The sequence below is a fragment of the Erinaceus europaeus genome, chromosome 8, assembly GCF_950295315.1.
Source record: "Erinaceus europaeus chromosome 8, mEriEur2.1, whole genome shotgun sequence".
NCBI classification, from domain to species: domain Eukaryota; kingdom Metazoa; phylum Chordata; class Mammalia; order Eulipotyphla; family Erinaceidae; genus Erinaceus; species Erinaceus europaeus.
The window spans coordinates 113,861,979-113,878,379 of record NC_080169.1 but is presented as its reverse complement, the minus strand read 5'-3'; the positions used below and the strand labels follow the sequence as shown (position 1 = coordinate 113,878,379).

Sequence of the window (16,401 nt, the reverse complement as noted above, 5' to 3'; positions counted from 1 at the left end):
GCTGCGGGCCGGGGGGGGCGGGGCTGCCGGCGGTCCCTGGCGCGGCGGGGGCGGAGGCGGAGGCGCGGGCCGGCCGGCGGGGGGAGCTCCCCAGCCCGCCCCGGGGCCCGCCCCTCCGGCCCGCGGCTCCTCCTCGCCGCGCCATGGTGGAGCGCGGAGACGCGGCGCCGCTGCTGCGCTGGGCCGAGGGCCCCGCCGTGTCGCCGCCGCAGGCCCCGGAGCTGCGGGCTGGAGGCCGGGGCTGGGCCGGGAGCGGCGGGCCGGCCGGGGAGCCGCGGGGCGCCCCCGAGGTGCTGCTGCAGCCCGGGCGCCTGCAGCTGCGCGACGTGGAGGAGGACCAGGTGGTGGCCGTGTTCGTGGTCACCTTCGACCCGCGCTCGGGTGAGAGCCGCCGCGGGACGGGGAGCGCTGGGAGAGGGGTCATCCCGCACCGCCCCCCAAGAGCCCTTGGAGAGGGTGGTGCGGGGGAGGGGATCGCCGCAAGCGCACCCGCACCCGCACCCACGCACCTGCACCCCCACCTCCCCCTGCGGGCGCCCTCGGCACTGGGTGTCCCCGTGGGGGTCCCGGGGCTTTGTTTCTTCCCTGAGCAGCCCCCCTTTCCCCCTTTTCCTTCCGTCCCGCAGTTTCACAGCAGCGCCCGGGTCTGCGCCCCGGTGTGCATCGGGCTGTTTGCGCTTCAGCTGCGGGGGGTGGGGATGGGTTTGGCTTTTGTTTTCTCAGCCGGTCGGGCAGGAGGAATCTTCCATATAAAGAGGAGGTACGCTCCCCCCCATGCCCGCACCCCCCCTTGGACTCTTGAAACGGACGACCCCCCTCCAGCCTCTCCCTCCTCCCCTCACCCCCCAACTTCCAGGCCCTCCGCCTCCCTGCCGGGGCTTCCCGGCTCTCCAGGCGCCCAAACTTTGTTGCCGCCAAGTTCACTTTTTCTGCCGGCGTGATTTTGAGGAATCCTGCCCCGAGCGTGGAGGGCTGGGTCGGAGAGGTTGAACTGGGGGTGGAGGAATGAAAGAGCCTGTTAAGAGGTGTGGGGGACACGGGGTGACTTTTTATTTATTCATTTTTTGGCCATGTTCTGCAAAATAAATGAGTGAGCCCACACGGTCTTCAGCCAGACCACCCAGGAAGGGAATTTTCGTGCTTCTAGGTGGTGAAAATGGGGCTGAATAGCGGCCCAGAATGCGACAGTGATTCTCAGCCTCAAGTGGTCGGCTGGGGCGCCCCAGACCTGTGTTGTTGTGTATCCAGGTAGGGGTGGGGGACCCTCCTGATTCTAGGCTCAGGACAGTGTGTCTGTCTTTGCTAGAATAGAGAGAGGGAGAGGGAGATGTCGATCCTTGCTGCTTTCTGGAGTTCTCGTAGTGGCACAGCAAGGCTGCCCTCTGGAACCAACTTCTGGAGAACTAGGGTGGGTGGAGGCAGTGAAAGAAACATGACTTTGTATCTTGGGTGGGGATTCAGAACTGGCCGAGGTACAGCTCCCAGGAAGGCAGTTTAAATCTGATCAGGGATTACTACCCTGCAAAACACAAGGGAGAAGAGGTAGCATCAATTCCTGGGGGAGATCAGAGCTTTCCTTGGTACCATCCAAAGGCTTCCAGACTTTTCTGATTGGGACCTGCCATGTGGAATTGATTTCACCTCACCGCCAATACAGCATTCCTGTATGTGCAGGGGAAACAAGTTCCATGGAGTGGAGTGCGAGTACCCTTTCTGCAGATGGTACACACTGATATTTCCCAGTCCATTAATAGACTTTTTTTCTGCTTGCCCTTCCTTGGTGGTCCCATTACAAACTACTCGGGGCTCCTACATAACAGTTATTTGAAAAATAATTTTGGGGGGTCCGGGCAGTGGTGCACCCAGTTAAGTGCATCTAGTACTATGCACCAGGACCCCCGCAAGGATGCGGGTTTGAAGCTCCCTGATCCCCACCTGCAGGAGGGATGCTTCACAAGCAGTGAAGCAGGTCTGCAGGTGTCTTTCTTTCTCCCTATCTTCCCTTCCTCTCCCAATTTCTCTTTGTTCTATCCAATAAAAAATGGCCACCTGGAGCAGTGGATTCATAGTAGAGGCACTGAGCCCCAGCGTTAACCCTGGAGGAAACAAAACAAAACAACTGGTTTCTTCTCATCTGAACAAAAAAGCAGGTACTTTATAACTTACCCTGTCTCTAATGCCTTAGCATATCACCTGCAGGTATGAGCATGAAATGTGTTCTGGGAAGTATTTATCAGAGTAACTAGGAGTGATCTGGGAAGTGGCACAGTGCATAAAGTGTTGGACTCTCAATCATGAGGTCCCAAGTTTGATCCCCCTGGCAACACATGTACCAGAGTGATGTTCTGGCTCTATTTTCCTATTTCAGTAAATAGAACCTTCTCTTTCTCCCTCCTTCCCTTCCTTCCTTCCTTCCTTCCTTTCCTCCTTTTTTTTTTTAAGGAAAATAACTGGAAGAAATAGAACATTATTAACAGGTCTGATTTAGCAGAGGGAGCTCTGGTGGTAGAGCTGAGAGGGTAGGGGAAGGAGAACAGAAAACCCTACCTGAGCTGCAGATGGCATTGGTAACACTGAAAAGCAGACCCTCCCTGTGCCTTTCAGCTAAAGCTGGTTAGCATGTGTGTAAGATGCATACACACAGACATGCGTGTATTTGTATTAGTTTTCAGGCTGAAGTGAGCGTGGATGGAAGGGGTTGTAATTGATACTGTGTCTCTTGCTTTGTGCAGGCATTCTACTGGAGTTGCCTTTCATTTAAGTCTATCTTTGTGCTGTAATTTGGTCACTTCTGTGAGTGAATAGACCAGAAATGAATGAGTAATGTGGAAATAGCCACTTTCCTAGTAATACTTAACTCTTTTTTTGTTTATTTTTTAAAATTTTTTATTTATAATACTGGACTCTTAAGTCCAGTTGTCCTTCGAATTGGTTTCACAGCCCCTCTGCCCAGGAAGAGTGGACATGAGGGGGTGGGAGACAGGACGACACAGGTTTCAGTTTTGATTGGTGTTATTATTATTTTTTTTAATTGCCGCCACGGCTACTGCTGGGTCTGGGTACTGTAACTGTGAATCTCTGTTACTGGTAGTCATTTTTCCCTCCCTCATCTCTCTCTCTCTCTCTCTTTTATATTTGATAGGACAGAGAAATTGAGGGGGGAATTACAGAGAAAGAGAAATACCTGCAGCACCGCTTTACCACTCCTGAAGCTCCCCCCCCCCCTGCAGGTGAGGAGAGGGGGCTCGAACTGGGGTCCTTCCATACAGCAATAAGTGCTGCCCGACCCCCTGGCTGGTTTGTTTTGGAAAGCAGTTGTTTCCAGTCCGTAGACTTTTATATGTGTCATCCATCCCTGCTCAGAATGACACTTGGCACCCTGTGAAAGCATTCTGATACTTCTCCGCATATGGTGACGTTTGCATGGTATATGCCTTGAAGGTCAGAGATGGGATGAATGAAAGAGTCAGTGCTCCCGAAGATTAGCATGAGGACAAGGGCCTCAGAGTGTGCCTGGTGTGTCTCTTGTGAGGACCAGTAGGAGCTTGTGGACTGGAGAGGTGACATGGGCTTTAGTTGCCCTGTGAGTAGCAGTCATCACCTGCCTAGACTTAGTTCTCCTGGCTTCACTTCAGTTCACCGTCTGCTGGGCTAGTCTGCCTACACAGCCGCTGTGGGCTGTTGCTGAATCTGACTCCAGTAAGACTTGGGCTCTGCCTTAGTTAGCCTTCATTATCCTCTGTGGCAGAGTGAAAACAGTCTTTGTGACCAGTCAGAACACATCCTGGGAGAGACTGTCTGGATTTTCTATTTCTGGCCTGCCTCTCTACTCCCCCAGGTCTGCCCACCCTGTGTGTTCACTTTGCCTCCCCCCAGGAGTGCTTCCTTTCCCCCTAAATCTTCCTGTTCATTTAGTGCCCAGGCCTGAGTTTTTCATCCATCTGCCTACCATCTGCAGGTAGCTAGGTATTGGTGTGTGTGTGTGTGTGTGTGTGTGTGTGTGTGTCTCATTTTTAGAGAATATGCATGGGGAAGCAGTACTTGTGGTTCTCTGCCTGGTATATGGGAATAAAATTAGTCTCTCATGTTAATAAATAAAAATGTTAAAAAAAAAAAAAAAAGAGAGAGAGAGAGAAGGAGGTAGAGGAATAAAACCAGAGCTCTTTTGTCGCCTTTTAACCTTATCTTAAACAGTATAGAATCTAATAGATGGTGATTGCAACAGTATTACGAAAGCACCAACAGGTTATAAAAGGATCTCTGGGAAGTTGTTTGTGAGTGTGTTCACAATAGGACAGCCTCAGTTTTACAAAGAGTAAAAATAATAGTCATCTTCAAAACAGCAAGGTTGTGTTTCTCAGGTAGTAATGATAATGAAGACCACAGGATTGTAAGTCTTCACGGCGTCTCTGATGTCTAGGATAATGGTAAAAGGTGCCCAATGTGCTATTTCTCTCTCTCTCAGCCTCACTCTCCCTTTTCCTCATCTTCTTCTTATTTCCTACTCCACCCTCTTTGCCTCCTCCTTCCTTAAAATAAAGTGTTTTCTCCCACCTTCTGCACCCCATAATGACCCTGGGTCCATGCTCCCAGAGCGTTAAACAACAGGAAAACTATCAGGGGAGGGAATGGGATATGGAATTCTGGTGGTGGGAATTGTGTGGAATTTACCCCTCTTATCCTATGGTCTTGTCTTTGCAAGTGTTTGCATTTTATAAATAAAAACAACAACAAAAAAAGAAAGTGTTTTATTTATTAGCACAAGATAAAAAGAGGAGGGAAGCCACCATTGGTCTCCTGGCTTCATCATCCAGAGTTCCTTTGGGTGCTGTCCATGGTGCTACCTAGAACCCAGGGCGTCTCTCAGCTGGGTATGTGCTCTACCCACTGAGTTATCTTCCATCCTCTCTTTATCCTTTTTGCTTGGAAGTTTTGGAACGCCGCATGGAGGATCTGTAGGAGAGAGAGAGATAGATAGAGAGAGAGGCGAGGGTAGAGGTCTACAGAATGTTGTCTCCATCAGTCTGCTGATTGACACATGGTGCTCACTGGAGCTATAAGTGGCTTGAGACTGGGGGTCTGGGCTCCATGGAGGCAAAGGCTCGCACACTCACACACTCAGTCTTTCTCTGGACGAGGAGTCCTGGGCCTGGGGTGCTCGGCCATCTGGGCTACAAAGCAGCTATTGAGAGCAGCCCCAGATGCTAACTCTGCAGGCTGGGGTGCGGAGAGAGGGGGGCAGCCAGAACAGGGCCTCTTCATTCGAGCCACTATTTAAAGCCTTGGTTTTTCATATTTATTTATTCATTCATTTATTTTATTGCCACCAGGGTTATTACTCAGGCTTGGTGCTGGCACTTATAAACTCACTGCTCCAGGTGGCAGCCAGTTTCCTTTCTTTCTCTCTCTTTCTTTCTTTCTTTCTATTTTATTTGATAGCATAGAGAGAAATTGAGAGGGGAAGAGGAGATAGAGAAGAAGGAGAGAGAAAGAGATAGACACCTGTAGGCCTGCTTCACTGCTCCTGAAGCATCCCCCCTGTATGTGGGGATAGGGGGCTTGAACCTGGGTCCCTGTGTTTGGTAATGTGTACACTCAGCTGCCCCCAGCCCCCCCCCCAGTTTATTTTTATTTATTTTAATTTTTTGTTCCCTTTGCACTGCGAGTTAAATTTTCTTCTATCAGAACCCTTCTCAGCTCTGGCTGTGGTGCTCGTGGTACTGGGGATTGAACCCAGGAACTTGGAATCTCAGGCATGAAAGCCTTTTTTGAGGGGGTCGGGCGGTGGCGCAATGGGTTAAGCGCATGTGGCGCAAAGTGCAGGGACCGGCGTAAGGATCCCAGTTCGAGCCCCCGGCTCCCCACCTGCAGGGGAGTCGCTTCACGGGTGGTGAAGCAGGTCTGCAGGTGTCTGTCTTTCTCTCCCCCTCTCTCTCTGTCTTCCCCTCCTCTCTCCATTTGTCTCTGTCCTATCCAACAACGACTAGTGTCAACAAGGGCAATAATAATAACCACAACGAGGCTACAACAACTAGGGCAACAAAAAGGGGGAAAAATGGCCTCCAGGAGTGGTGGATTCATGGTGCAGGCACCAAGCCCAGCAATAACCCTGAGGGGAAAAAAAAAAAAGAAAAAAAAGAAAGCCTTTTTTGCATAACCCTTATGCTGTCTTCCCCTGCCCTGCAAACTTTTCTTTTCTCTCCTTAACCCAGGAGAAGGATATGGAAATCAGTCTGCTCCTTTCTTCCTCCTCCGCGTCTAGTGTGTGGAGGGGACACAGCTGGCTCTACTGTGTGACCCTGGACACATTTGTGAGCTGAGGCAGACAAAACTTTGGATTTGCAGTGTCCCTGTGGATCTGCCTCATTGTTGTTTTTTTTTTAAACATAAAAAAAATTCACTTTTTAGGGGGTTGGGTGGGGGTTTTTAGCACAGTGGGTTAAGCTCACCTGGCGCAAAGTGCAAGGACCAGAGTAAGGATCTCAGTTTGAACCCCAGGCTCCCCACCTGCAGGGGTGGGGGGTGGCCTCACAAGTGGTGAAACACATCTGTGGGTGTCTTTCCCCATCTCTGTCTTCCCCTCTCGATTTTTCTCTGTCCTATCCAGCAACGACAGTAATAACAACAACAATAATAACCACAACAACTATTAAAAAAATAAATAAATAACAAGGGCAACGAAAAAGGGGGGAAAAAAGCCTCCAAGAGTAGTGGATTCATGGTGCAGGCACTGAGCCTCAGAAATAACCCTGGAGGCAAAGAAAAGAAATAAATAAATAAAGAAAGAAAGAAAAAAAGAAGAAAAATCCCCTTTTATACTGCAAGATATCCAGATCAGGGGAAATTAGGTTAACATATTCAGAGCCCAGGGTTTGGTTTGCAGACCATGAATCCCAGAGATCCTAGGTTCAATCCACCACACCACCATAAGCCAGAGTTGAGTAGTGCTCTGGTCTTTGGTCTCTCTCACTTATAAAAATAAATAACATGAGGGGCCTGGCCTTGGTGTACCTGATAGAGGGCACACATTGCCATGTGCAAGAATTCAGATTGAAGCCATCAGGTCCCCATCTGCAGGAGGGAAACTTCACAAGTGGTAAAGAAGTATTGCAAACATGTCTCCTTTCTCCCTTCCTGTTATCCCCTCTCCCTCTTAATTCTGCCTCAATCCAGAAAAGAAGTGGTGGGGGGAGGAAGAGGCCTCCAAGACCATCGAATTGGATTCATCATACAGGCAGTTGGCCCCAGTGATAACCCTGTTGGCAATAAAAATGAATACATCAGGGGTCGGGTGGTAGTGCAGTGGGTTAACTGCACATGGCACAAAGCGCAAAGACCAGAGTAAGGATCCGGGTTTGAGCCCCCGGCTCCCCACCTGCAGGGGAGTCGCTTCACGAGAGGTGAAGCAGGTCTGTAGGTGTCTTTCTCTACCCCCCTTCTTCCCCTCCTCTCTCCATTTCTCTCTGTCCTATCTAACAACAACGACAACAGTAACAACAACAATAATAACTACAACAATAAAGCAAGGCCAAAAAAAGGGAAAATAAATAATTTTTAAAACAACGAATATATCGGGGGCTGAGTGGTGGTGCAGCGGGTTAAGCGCACATGGCGTGAAACACAAGGACCTGTGTAAGGATCCCGGTTTGAGCTCTTGGCTCCCCACCTGCAGGGCGGTGGGGGGGGAAGTGGGGGATTACTTCACAAGTGGCGAAGCAGATCTGCAGATTTCTGTCTTTCTCTTCCTTCTCTGTCTTCCCCTCCTTTCTGGGTTTCTCTCTGTCCTATCCAACAACAACAGCAATAACAACAACAACAATGGCAGCAAAATGGAAATAAAATGGCCTCCAGAAGCAGTGGAGTGTAGGCACTTAGCCCCACTGATAACCCTGGAGGCAAAAAACAAAACAGAACAAAAACCAGGAGAGAGAGAGAGAGAGAGAGAGAGAGAGAGTGTGTGTGTGTGTGTGTGTGTGTGTGTGTGTGTGTAACTTGCGGGGGTGGATAGCATAGTGATTATGCAAAGAGACTCTCAAGCGTGAGATGTCAAACCCCCAGTTTCGTTCCGCACTCAGCCAGAGTTGAGCAGTGCTGTAAAATAAATAAATAATAAAATACATCTTTAAACTGTTCCGTTTTCCTCAGCGTCTTTTTCTGGACATGAGGGGTGGGGTGCCATTGTTTTAAGTGTTTATTTGGGGGAAATTTGGGACAAGGCAATTAATAAGGGGAGGAGGATCTTCTGAAGTTTTATTTTTTTATTTATCTTTTAATTTTATGTCTTGTCATTCTGTCACTCTGGATAGAGGATGAATAATTATTACCTGGCTCTCATTCATCCTCTAGCCAGCATCTCAATTATAACAAATCACCTATTTTGTGTATCTGAATGCTCCCATGTTTACATCAAATAACCATATTTCTTTTTTTTTAATTTAATTAATCTATTTTTTAATATTTAGTTTATTTATTTATTCCCTTTTGTTGCCCTTGTTGTTTTATTGTTGTAGTTATTATTGTTGTTGTTGTCGTTGTTGGATAGGACAGAGAGAAATGGAGAGAGGGAGGGGAAGACAGAGAGGAGGAGAGAAAGGTAGACACCTGCAGACCTGCTTCACCTCCTGTGAAGCGACTCTCCTGCAGGTGGGGAGCTGGGGTTCGAACCGGGATCCTTATGCCGGTCCTTGTGCTTTGCGCCACCTGCGCTTAGCCCGCTGCACTACAGCCCAACTCCCAATTAATCTATTTTTTAACTAGAGCACTGCTCAGTTAGGCATAGGATGGTGCTAGGGATTGAACCTGGGACTTCAGAGCCTCAGACGTGGAGGTTATTTTGCATAATCTTTTATGCTATCTCCCTAGCTCTTACTATGACTGTGTTTAAGAACACCCACGTGCAATAACTTCACTACCTCCACATCCTCTGCATAGCCAAAGAAATCGACTGGCAGTTTCTTCTAGACAGAAGATGGAGGTACAGGGAGCTTAGGGCGAGGTGTGGCATCCAGGGTGTAACTGGAGGACTGCCCACGACATCTGACTTCGTGCAAATAATAAATGGTTCCAGCCATGGGGTGGGAAAGCGACAAAGTAGAACAGGAGTGGAAATGTTTCAGAGTCTCTGCTGAGCTGCAGAGAACTGTCTCTGGAAGGACCAAGTCCAAAGGAGGCCAGGGGAAAGCCTGTCTCTCAGCTGGCCACGGCCCCTCTCTCTGGCTAGTTCCCATCAGCTGTTGAGGGGAAGACAGTTGTGGTTCATTTCATTAATACCACACTGGCAGACTGTTTCCCGGCTGTTCGGGATTCACCTGCTTGTGGTTTGGTGGTGGCAGAGAGGGGTCAGAATGTGGCCATCTGCTGTGAATTCTGTTTCTTCTCCTCCAAGCTTCAGGAGGGTGGGAGGAGTAGAAATCAGAATAGAGAACATCTGTGACCTGGGAAGTGGCAGCACCTGTACCACAGTGATGTCTGGTTCTTTCCTTCTCTCCTCCTACCTTTCTCATTAATAAATAAATTAAAAAAAAAAAGCTGAACAGCCATCCGTTCCTGAGTGCCCCCAGGGTGCCAGAAACTGTGCAAGGGGTCCAGAGACCTTGCCTGTGAAGCCTCCCCGCAGCCTCGCTTGTAATGCTGACATAAACAGCAGCAGAGTCGTCCTGAGTCTCAGAGCCCAGGGACCATCTGGGCCTGCCTGGTCCCTTCCCCATGCCAGACCTGGTGTAAAATGACAGAGTCTGTGAAGTGGAAGGTTTTCTTTTCTTTCTTCTTTTCCCCTCCATGTTAAATTAATGCATTGGAATTCAGCCACAGACTGGCATATGGTTGACTTGAAATCACCAGGATCCGTTTCTCAGGTTCCTTTTTCCTTCCTTCCTTCCTTCCTTCCTTCCTTCCTTCCTTCCTTCCTTCCTTCCTTCCTTCCTTTCTTTTTTTCTGCCTCCAGGGTTATTGCTGGGGCTCTGTGCCTGTACCATAAATCCACTGCACCTGGAGGCCATTTTTTCCCCTTTTTGTTGTCCTTGTTGTTTTACTGTTGTTGTGGTTATTATTATTGTTGTTATTATTGATGCCATTGTTGTTGGATAGGACAGAGAGAAATGGAGAGAGGAGGGGAAGACAGGGGGAGAGAAAGACAGACACCTGCAGACCTGCTTCACTGCTTGTGAGGCAACCCCCCTGCTGGTGGGGAGCCAGGGGCTCGAACTGGGATCCTTATAGCAATCCTTGCGCTTTGCGCCACATGCATGCGCTTAACCCACTGCACCACTGCCGGACCCCCGCTCAGGTTTCTTGTTTTTGTTTTTTCTTTTTCTTTTTTTTTTTTTTTTCCCTCCAGGGTTGTTGCTGGTCTCGGTGCCTGCACCATGAATCCACCGCTCCTGGAGGCCATTTTTTCCCCCTTTTGTTGCCCTTGTTGTTGTAGCCTTGTTGTGGTCATCATCATTGCCATTGTTGATGTTGTTCGTTGTTGGATAGGACAGAGAGAAATGGAGAGAGGAGGGGAAGACAGAGAGAGGGAGAGAAAGATAGACACTTGCAGACCTGCTTCACCACCCTTGAAGTGACTCCCCTGCAGGTGGGGAGCCAGGGGCTCGAACTGGGATCCTTACGCTGCCGGTCCTTGCGCTTTGCGCCACGTGCTCTTAACCTGCTGCGCCACCGCCTGACCCCGCTCAGGTTTCTTTATACTGACTTGCTCTTCGTTTGGTTTGGATATGTGTGACTTGCTCTTCGTTTGGTTTGGATATGTGTTCATGCAACGTAGTTTGAAGGTTTGTTTAAAGCTATTGAAGGGTCCAGGAGATAACATACTCAGTGGATGATGCACCCTGCCACTAGCAGGGCTCTGGGCTCCAGCCTTGGCACCACTGGGGCACCTCATGGATGACGGAGTGCTGCTGTCATGTCTCTGCCTCCTTCCTTGTCTCTCTGTTTGATAGATGAATGAGAAAATCAGCCTGGAGGAGGCCACTGAGCAATGATATTATCACACAAGCACGAGGGACAATTAAAAGGATAATAATAAAGCAGGGCTGGGGAAGACAGCATAATGGTTCTGCAAAAGACTTTCGTGCCTGAGGCTCCAAGGTATCCCCCCCTCCCCCCGCCCCACACACACCACCTAAGCCAGAGCTGAGCATTGCTCTGCTATTTCTCTCTGTCTTACTCTCTCTGTTGCTCTCAATAAAATATTTTAGGGCCTGGGTGGTGGCACACCTAGTTGAGCGCACATATTACAGTGCGTAAGGACCTGGGTTCAAGCCCCCAGTCCCACCTGTAGGGGGAAAGCTTTGCGAGCGATGAAGCAGTGCTTCAGGTCTTTCTCTGCCTCTCTTCCTCTCTATCTCCCCCTTCCCTCTCGCGTTCTGGCGCTGTCTCTATCCAATAAATAAAGATAATAAAAATTCTGTAATAAAATAAAATATTTTAAAAATTAAATTAAAGCATTCAGTCAGAAGGTCAAATGATAGGGGCTGTTTATCTGTTTGGGAGTCTAAACTAAAATCATTTTTGCAGATGTCTGTTAATAGCTGGGAATTAGTGGTCCTCTAGCAAGGCTTTTATTACATCTTGGGACTATGGTGTTGAGACCATGGCCATTCCTACAAGCCTTTCCTTTATGTGGGGACACATTTTTGCTTTTATTTTATTTTTTAAATATTTTATTTACTATTAGATAGAGACAGAGAGAAATTGAGAGAGGAGGGGAGATCGAGAGGGAGAAAGAGACACCTGCAGGCCTGCTTCTCCACTCATGCAGCTTTCCCCCTACAGATGGGGACCAGGGGCTTGAACCTAGATCCTTGTGCACTGTAATGTGACTGCTTAACCAGGTTCACCACCACCTGACCCCTTATTTTATTTTTTTTAATTTAAAAAAATATTTATTCCCTTTTGTTGCCCTTGTTTTTTTATTGTTATTGTAGTTATTATTGTTGTTATTTGATGTTGTCGTTGTTGAACAGAGAGAAATGGAGGCAGGGGGAAGACAGAGAGGGGGAGAGAAAGACACCTGCAGACTTGTTTCACCGCCTGTGAAGCAACTCCCCTGCAGGTGGGGAGCCGGGGGCTCGAACCTGGGATCCTTACACTGGTCCTTGCGCTTTGTGCCATGTGTGCTTAACCCGCTATGCTACCACCCTACTCTCACCTTATTTTATTATTTTTTTTTATTGCAGCCAGGGTTATCAGTGGCGCTTGGTGCCAGCACTATGAAACCACCACTCCCAGTGGCCATTTCTTCTTCTTTTTTTTTTAACTTTTTAAATTTTATTTTATTTGAAAGAACAGAGAGAAATTGAGAGGGAAGGGGGAGAAGAGGGGGAGAGAGAAAGACACCTACCTGCAACTCTGCATCACCACTCATGAAGCGTCCCCCCTGCAGGTAGGGAGGGAGCAGGGCCTCAAACCCATGTCCTTGTGCTCGGTAACATGTGCACTTAACCAGGTGTGCCACCACCTCCCTACAGACCTTTTTATTTTCTAACTGAAATTAGAGCATATATATTGATGGGAAGAAGTTTTTGGAAGGAATAGGTAGCAGAGGCTTCCACTGCAGAGGAGAGAGGAGCCGGTGCTAAGCTCTGATCTGAGGTCAGAAGGAGCGGTAAGAAGACCCCACGTGGGGCGGCCATGGCTTCTGCAGTGAAGACCTCAGAGGAAATTCTTGACTGGAAACCACCCGATAAGTAGGGAGGAGGAGGAAGGAAATCACATTTCCCGTTAGAAAGAGGTTATTGGAGATCATTGCTTTCTCTAAATATTCAAGCAACAAATGCCAGTGCTTCCTACAGAAAAAAAAGGGTGAGTGATGGAATCCAGATATTCTCAGGGGTCTGGTCATTTCTTCATATTTTTTTTTCCATTTCTTATTACTTAAAAGGTATTTTATGGGGAATCGGTGGTAGCGCAGCAGATTAAGTGCACATGGCACAAAGTGCAAGGACCGGCGTAAGGATCCGGGTTCGAGCCCCCGGCTCCCCACCTACAGGGGAGTTGCTTCACAGGCGGTGAAGCAGATCTACAGGTGTCTTTCTCTCTCCCTCTCTGTCTTCCTCTCCTCCATTTCTGTTTTATCGAACAATGAAGACAGACAACAATAATAATTACAATAATAAAACAACAAGGGCAACAAAAAGGGAATAAATAAATTTTTTTCTTTTATTTAAGAAAGGATTAATTAACAAAACCATAGGGTAGGAGGGGTACAACTCCACACAATTCCCACCACCCAATCTCCATATCCCACCCCCTCCCCCGATAGCTTTCCCACACTCTATCCCTCTGAGAGCATGGACCCAGCATCATTGTGGGTTGTAGAAGGTGGAAGGTCTGGCTTCTGTAATTGCTTCCCCGCTGAACATGGGTGTTGACTGGTTGGTCCATACTCCCACTCTGCCTCTCTCTTTCCCTAGTAGGGTGGGTCTCTGGGGAAGCTGAGCTCCAGGACACATTGGTGGGGTCTTCAGTCCAGGGAAGCCTGGCCGGCATCCTGATGACATCTGGAACCTGGTGACTGAAAAGAGAGTTAACATACAAAGCCAAACAAGTTGTTGAGCAATCATGGACCCAAAGCTTGGAATAGTGGAGAGGAAGTGTTAGGGGGATACTCACTGCAAACTCTAGTGTACTTCTGCTTTCAGGTATATAATTTGCAGTAGTTTATGGATACGTGTGAACATATGCTCTCTCTCACAGAAACTGGTGTATATCTAGGTTTTGGGACTTTGTTAGAAAGTGAACCACCTGAGATGGAATTAGAGTATACTATGAAAGGAAAATAAATATTTTTTAAAAAGGAATTTTATTGATTGATTTGTCAGAAAACTTACGATATATTTTCTATACTCGTCTGCAAATGTGTGATGTGTCATGACTTTTTTTTTTCTTTCTTTTTGTCTCTAGGGTGGCTGGGGTTTAGTGCCAGCACTATGAATACCACTGCTCCTGGTGGCCATTTTTCCTTTTTCCTTTTTTTTTTTTTAATTGGATAGGACAGAGAAATTGAGAGGGGAGTGGAAGATAGAGGGGGAGGAAAAGACAGACACCTGCAGACCTGCTTCACTGCTTTTGAAGTGACCCCCTGCAGGTAGGGAACCGGGGGCTCGAACAGGGATCCTTACGCAAGGTCCTTGTGCTTTGTGCTATGTGTGCTTAACTTGGTGTGCTACCTACCACCTGGCCCCCCCATCATGACTTTTCCATCGGCCCAGTATTCCTTTATTATTGCATAGAGACAGAATAATCAAGTGGAAGGGGGGGGAGATAGGGAGGAAGAGAGAAAGACCGGAAGCACTGCTTCACCACTTGTGAAACCTCCTCCCTGCAGGTGAGGACTAGGGGTTTGAACCCAAGTCCTTGAGCATTGTCATATGCATGCTTTACTGCATGTGCCACCCACCCAGCCCTTTCAGTTCCCATTTAAACAGAAATTGGAGACAGAGGCAGCCCTGCATGTGGACAGCAGAGGGTACATCTCACCCAGGCTCGGGGCTTATCAGACATTTGCTTAGGGTGGGGTGGGATGGGGTGGGGTGGGAGGTGGCTGGCATCCAGAAAGGAGGGCCTGTATATTCCAGCCGGGAGGGACTTCGGCTCCACCTGAGCAGCTGAATCAGCCTTTCCACAGAGACCAGTCTGTCTGGACGACACCTGCTGTGCAGCTCACTTCTGTCCCTGCAGGCGCATCGCTGAATGCCCACAGCACTGTTGCACATTTGCTGCCTGGGTGGGTTGAGAACTAACCCCTCCTCTTATGTTGTCTTTACAGCCAGAGGCTAGGTAGGGACTGGGGATACCTATGATAGGCCCACAATGTGGCCCCAGAAGAGGGAAGATGAGGTGGAAGGAAGATTGGGGAGGAGCCCAGGTCAGTGCACCTGATTGAGCACACGTACCACAAGGGGCCTGGGTTCAACCCCTGGTCCCCACCTGCAGGTGAAGCAGGTCTGCAGGTGAATCTCTTTCTCTCTCCCTCTTTATCTCCCTACCCCCTGCCTAATTTCTCTCTGTCTCTATCCAATCAATAAAATAAAATAAAATAAAATAAAATAAAATAAAATAGGCCTAGTGGTAGTGCACTCAGTTGAGAACACATGTAACCGTGCTCAGGGACCTGGGTTCAATCCCCTCGCTGCTCACTCCCTGCAGGAGGAAAGCTTCACAAGTGAAGAACTCCCTCTCTATCTCCCCTCCACAATCTCTTTTTGTCTTCATGCAATAAATAAGTAAATAGAATATCTTTTAAAATATTTATTTATTTTCCCTTTTGTTACCCTTGTTTTTTATTGTTATTGTAGTTATTATTGTTGTTATTGATGTTGTTGTTGTTGGATAGGACAGAGAGAAATGGAGAGATGAGGGGAAGACAGAGAGGGGAAGAGAAAGACAGACACCTGCAGACCTGCTTCACCACCTGTGAAGTGACTCCCCTGCAGGTGGGGAGCCTGGGGCTCGAACCGGGATCCTTACTCCGGTCCTTTTGCTTTGCTCCACTTGCAGTAGGTTAAGTGCTTAACCCGCTGCACTACTACCCGGCTCCCATAAAATATCTTTTTAAAACAGTGGGAGAAATACTGATGAGGCACTTGCCGTGTTGCCGCCTCTCCCAGACTCTGGTACCTGGGCTGGTCTGTTGAGCTGACTCCAGCCCTGGGAGTGAAGACTGAGCCTTGGGCTGGTCGTGTTCAGCGTGAGGTTTAAGCAGCATAACAGGACTCATGGTGATTTCTGTAAAGTCCCTGTCCTCAGAGGCTCTGCCAGTTTCCTGCCTAAACTGGCTTCCCGTTTTTGATGACAGCGATCTGTTTCTGTTCATAGATGGCCTTTCTCGAACATTGCCTAAATGGTTCCTAGCTTTGGCAGAGTGCTTCAGGCTTATCTTAATTATTTATTTACTTACTTTATTTATTAACTCACATGTCTGTGGTTTCTATTATATTTTCCATATGTGTGTGGAATTTTTTTATTTTTTAAATTTTATGAGTGATTTAATACTGATTTACAAAATTATATGTCAACAGGGAATAATCCCACACTATTTCTATCACCAGAGTTCTGAATCTTCAGTCACTACAGTTCGCCTAAGGTTGTAGACATGGGCCCACCATCATCTCCACAACTGTCTGTCCGCGTCTATACACAATTGCCCTCTTTTTCTTCCAGGTCCGACTAGTCCTCTCTTCCCCTCCAAGTTACTCATGACACCATTACTACCTCCATATGTCCCTCTCTCTGGGTGCTGATGAAGCTGGAGTTCAGAGCCCTCTTACCCTCTTCTTCCTATCACCTCTCCCCCACTGGGAGTACAGATCAAGGTTGTTTTTGGGGAGCAGAAGGTAGGAGTTCTGGCTTCTGTAATTGCTTCTCTGCTGGATGTGGGTGTTGGCAGGTCGATCCATA

The 16,401-nt window shown here is 48.3% G+C and overlaps 2 protein-coding genes across 2 annotated transcripts in view; one reads left to right on the top strand and one right to left on the bottom strand.

The window, feature by feature from the left end:
- The window catches only part of AGK (acylglycerol kinase), a 344,250-nt gene that overhangs the window by 148,224 nt on the left and 179,625 nt on the right, over positions 1 to 16,401 (bottom strand). The gene's annotated exons all lie outside the window — the stretch shown is intronic.
- DENND11 (DENN domain containing 11) overlaps positions 128 to 16,401 on the top strand; it is a 55,003-nt gene continuing 38,729 nt past the window's right edge. Inside the window, exon 1 of the mRNA XM_007532093.3 lies at positions 128 to 381. Coding sequence (XP_007532155.2) covers positions 144 to 381 — 238 coding nt within the window. The 5' untranslated portion in view covers positions 128 to 143. The remainder of the gene's footprint in view (positions 382 to 16,401) is intronic.